Here is a 3,538-nt window from a genome sequence, read left to right on the forward strand (position 1 = left end):
TAGAAAATACAGAGTAATTTAAAGCATTTGAACAGCAATGTGTCAGTCTTTCAAACACTGACATACTTATATTCCAACCAGAACACATACTTTCAGTTTATGCCTTGATGTATACAGAAAAATGGGTGTAATTGATTATTTCTTATCTTTCACACCCAAGACTCTGCAAGTCATTTTGTTCACTGCCAAACATTTTGATAGCAGACTGCTTTAAAACGTCAGGATTCAAACTATTTCAAAAGACTGGGTATGCAAGTATTTGAACTGGCACTAGGTATAGAGTACTGAGCACTGTCTGTATGGTCAACTTCAAGTGTGACAAAAACATTTCTGCATGTTCCATGGAAACACTAGAACCCAACATTTGGACATTAATAAATGAGACAGACAACAATTCTTGGTCAGAAGCAAAAGTGAACTTATGATTACAATTTACATCAGATGTTGAACCATTTGTTAATTTCAAAGAACCAGAACAAAGACACAAAGTCATACATAACCACAAGTTCATTTTATTTCTGTGCCTTCGGTGCCTTCTGCACTTTCTCTGACTTCTTTGCCTTCGCTGGCTTCGCTGACTTCGCTGGTTTCTCTGGCTTCTCTGGCTTCTTGCCTTTTTTAGAAGCCATCTTCTGGAGCTTCTTCATTTCATGCTTGATGATCCTGTTTCTCTGTAAAAAAGGAGAATGTTTACCATTCATCAGAATGAAAACAGCAACAGCTCAAATATTATGCCTTAATTTAAAGTCTAAGCTTTCAGATTCTGCCCTTTTTGATTATCACCCTTTGCTAACCAATTGTATTTACATTATATAGTCAAAAGATTTACCATGTATCATATTTAAAATGCCAAACTCCACCTAAAACTGTTCTGATCTACCAAGTGGACAAGATCATTCTCACTGGTAACCTGGGCACATATTTCATGTGTAATGACTCTCATTATAGAATGAAATATTAACAGTAACCCATCAAGAGTATCCGATTTCATCAGTAGATAATTCTGTCCTCAGCTGTAACTTGGAGGACTGACACACAGAACATGCAGGTTCAAGTTTGATCAACTACTGAAGAGAAAGCAGTGGACAAAGCAGAACAAAAAGTTAGGGTATTCACATATTTTGTGTCACTCCATAACCCAAGCCAGCTATAAAAGTAAAGCTACCAACATCTGGACGTGACACTAAAGTGAAAGCTACAAGCATTAACCCCATAAAGAAGCGACACTCACCATTTTCTTTGCTTTCATAACCTTGTAGCGATCGAAGTCAGTCATTTTAGCTTTCTGTTTGAAAAGAATCAAGTCATGAAGCTCTGATATAGACATAGGCAAGTAGTAAAACTCAGCATTTCAAAGTATTCCACAAGTAACTGTTCATCTCCAGATTAGGTTTAACTGCACATCTGCAACTAGTTCATTATTTAAGACCTTTGCTGGGAAGTGATGGTGCAGGGAAAAGGGTGGTTATAGAAATGACTGAACAAAAGCACCTTTACTGTTAAAATACAAGAAGCTGAAGCTGATAAGTAGCAACTTTAAAAATCTATGCCTTGTCTATCTTTAATCTTAGCCTGCAATTGAAAATAGTTTATTAGACTGCACCTTATTTGAATAAGCAGAAACAGCACAACATGTATTATTCATCCAGTGAGCAACTGTACCTTTTCTCGGGCTTCAATCTTCTTCGCCCATCTTGTGGCGGCCCATTTTTCATTTATATTTTCCTTCTCCCATGCAAGTCGCACACACTTCTGACGAGCACTGCATCAGAACAGTCACAAAATTGGATTCACAGTCTTTATAAAAAAGCTTCTCTCTGATGCTGGGCCATCAAATTTCATACAAAGGAAGATCAGCCTTCTACATTACTTCAAACGCTTGCTTTAAGTCAATGCCAGGTACATCTCTGTGGCCTAACTTTTTGTTGTGTAAATGCTTTGCTAAGTCTGACAGATAAGCAATACCAAGAGGCATATTCACACAATATCCCAAGCACTGTTTCAGAATCAGAAAGGCAGCAGTTTTTGTTTCTAAATTCAAGAAACCCACATAGTAACTAAGCTAAAGAGAACAGAACAAGTTCATGGTCCTGCAATTCCAGTGTAGTTCTAGAAGCAGGGAATGTATTCAGTGTCTGCAGGTGACCTGAGCAGCAGCAAAAGCAAAGGTGCTCAGTATTTACTGAAACTGCTTTCCCCACACCATCTGCTCCACAACTATCTGCAAGTTGCCTAGGCCAGTCTGCTATTTCCTTTGCTCCTTAACAATGGTTATCGACCAACATTAGTAATGAAAATGTAAATGAATTCAAATATGATAATACGGTCTGCCAAATTTTTACTGCGCACATATATTAATCCATTGAGCTTTATGAACATTCTAGACTTAGCAAGCATCAGATCAAATAATTCAGCCATCAAGTGACAGCACGTTTTTTTATACAGGTCAAAAAAAATGCCTAAAACTCACCTGTGTGGGAACTTGAGAACAAAGTCAGTAAGCTGCATGCACTTGAAGGGCATAGCCTGCCTTCTGACACCACTGCAGGGGCCATCAACTAGTGCCTGGAACAGGAAAAATAAACATGCTGGTTCTGTAGCAGTTTTCCCATCATACCTGATTTAGGCAGCAACTTCCTAACAATGTATGAACAGTATTCTTGACAACAATGGTCCACAAGTGCAGTAAATGTTATGCAGGCAAAACCAGAGATTGTTAAGTCTTGTGTACACAACCCAAGCTCTACAGAAAGTATTTTAAAGGCCAATCTTTGTCTTTGGGGGGGAAAAAAAAGAAACAAACTAAACTTTAAAAAAGCAAACAGATTAAAATGAAATACTTTTATCTTTTTTTTTTTTTTGGTTCCCAGCTTTTTCAGGAACATTAAGCAGAGTTCCCTAGCCAAAAAACGTGCTTTAAACATACATTAATGCCATTCCATTCATAAGTTTTAGACTCCAACTGACATCACTTGTCCACTTCTACTCCTAGGAAACACAGCAGAGAGAGGAATGTATCACTTGCCAGTGAAAAAAGCTTGCTACCGAAAGTTTCAGTACAAGCAAATACAATTGTTAAATTCTATCTTTTTATCAATGGCTTATTTCCTTGAAAAATATATTCACAGAAATCTCCTTTAAAATTGATACACCGTGTCTCTGTGCACAAGCTTCTGTTAAGATGGAAAGAAAACCAAGGTACAGAGCTCTTAGCTTACCCTGTTTTGGTCAATGACATCCACAATGGCCACCAGCTTGCCAGCATGCGGCCCGAAGGAAATGAAGGCAACTCTGCCAATCTCGACAAAGCGTTTGAACACCTGGGAGCAGTGAGAATTGACAGGAATTAGGCGAAAGTTCACCTATGGCCATGACCAGATTCAAGGCTCTCACAGGCTTTGAAGCAGGTGCCCAAGCTCTCCAACTGCACCAAACCCCTCCGCTCGGGCAAAGGCCCAGGCTAACGCCCACCACTCCAGCCCGGCCCCGGGGCCCCGGCCCCGCGTGGCGGCTGCGGGCGGGGGAAGAGGCGCCGGGG

General features: G+C 39.7%; 1 protein-coding gene across 1 annotated transcript; it reads right to left on the reverse strand.

Annotated features, from left to right (window-relative positions):
• Positions 1-397: 397 nt before the first annotated feature.
• On the reverse strand, positions 398-3,320 carry RPL14 (ribosomal protein L14; the record flags this gene model as incomplete). Its single annotated transcript, XM_010164124.1, has 5 exons — positions 398-671; positions 1,232-1,285; positions 1,663-1,762; positions 2,471-2,565; positions 3,219-3,320. Coding segments are annotated over 5 exons (510 nt in total), but the record flags the coding sequence as incomplete, so codon positions are not given.
• Between the last annotated feature and the right edge of the window lie 218 nt (positions 3,321-3,538).

The sequence above is a fragment of the Antrostomus carolinensis genome, unplaced genomic scaffold (assembly GCF_000700745.2).
Source record: "Antrostomus carolinensis isolate BGI_N321 unplaced genomic scaffold, ASM70074v2 scaffold24163, whole genome shotgun sequence".
In the NCBI taxonomy this organism is placed as follows: Eukaryota; Metazoa; Chordata; class Aves; order Caprimulgiformes; family Caprimulgidae; genus Antrostomus; species Antrostomus carolinensis.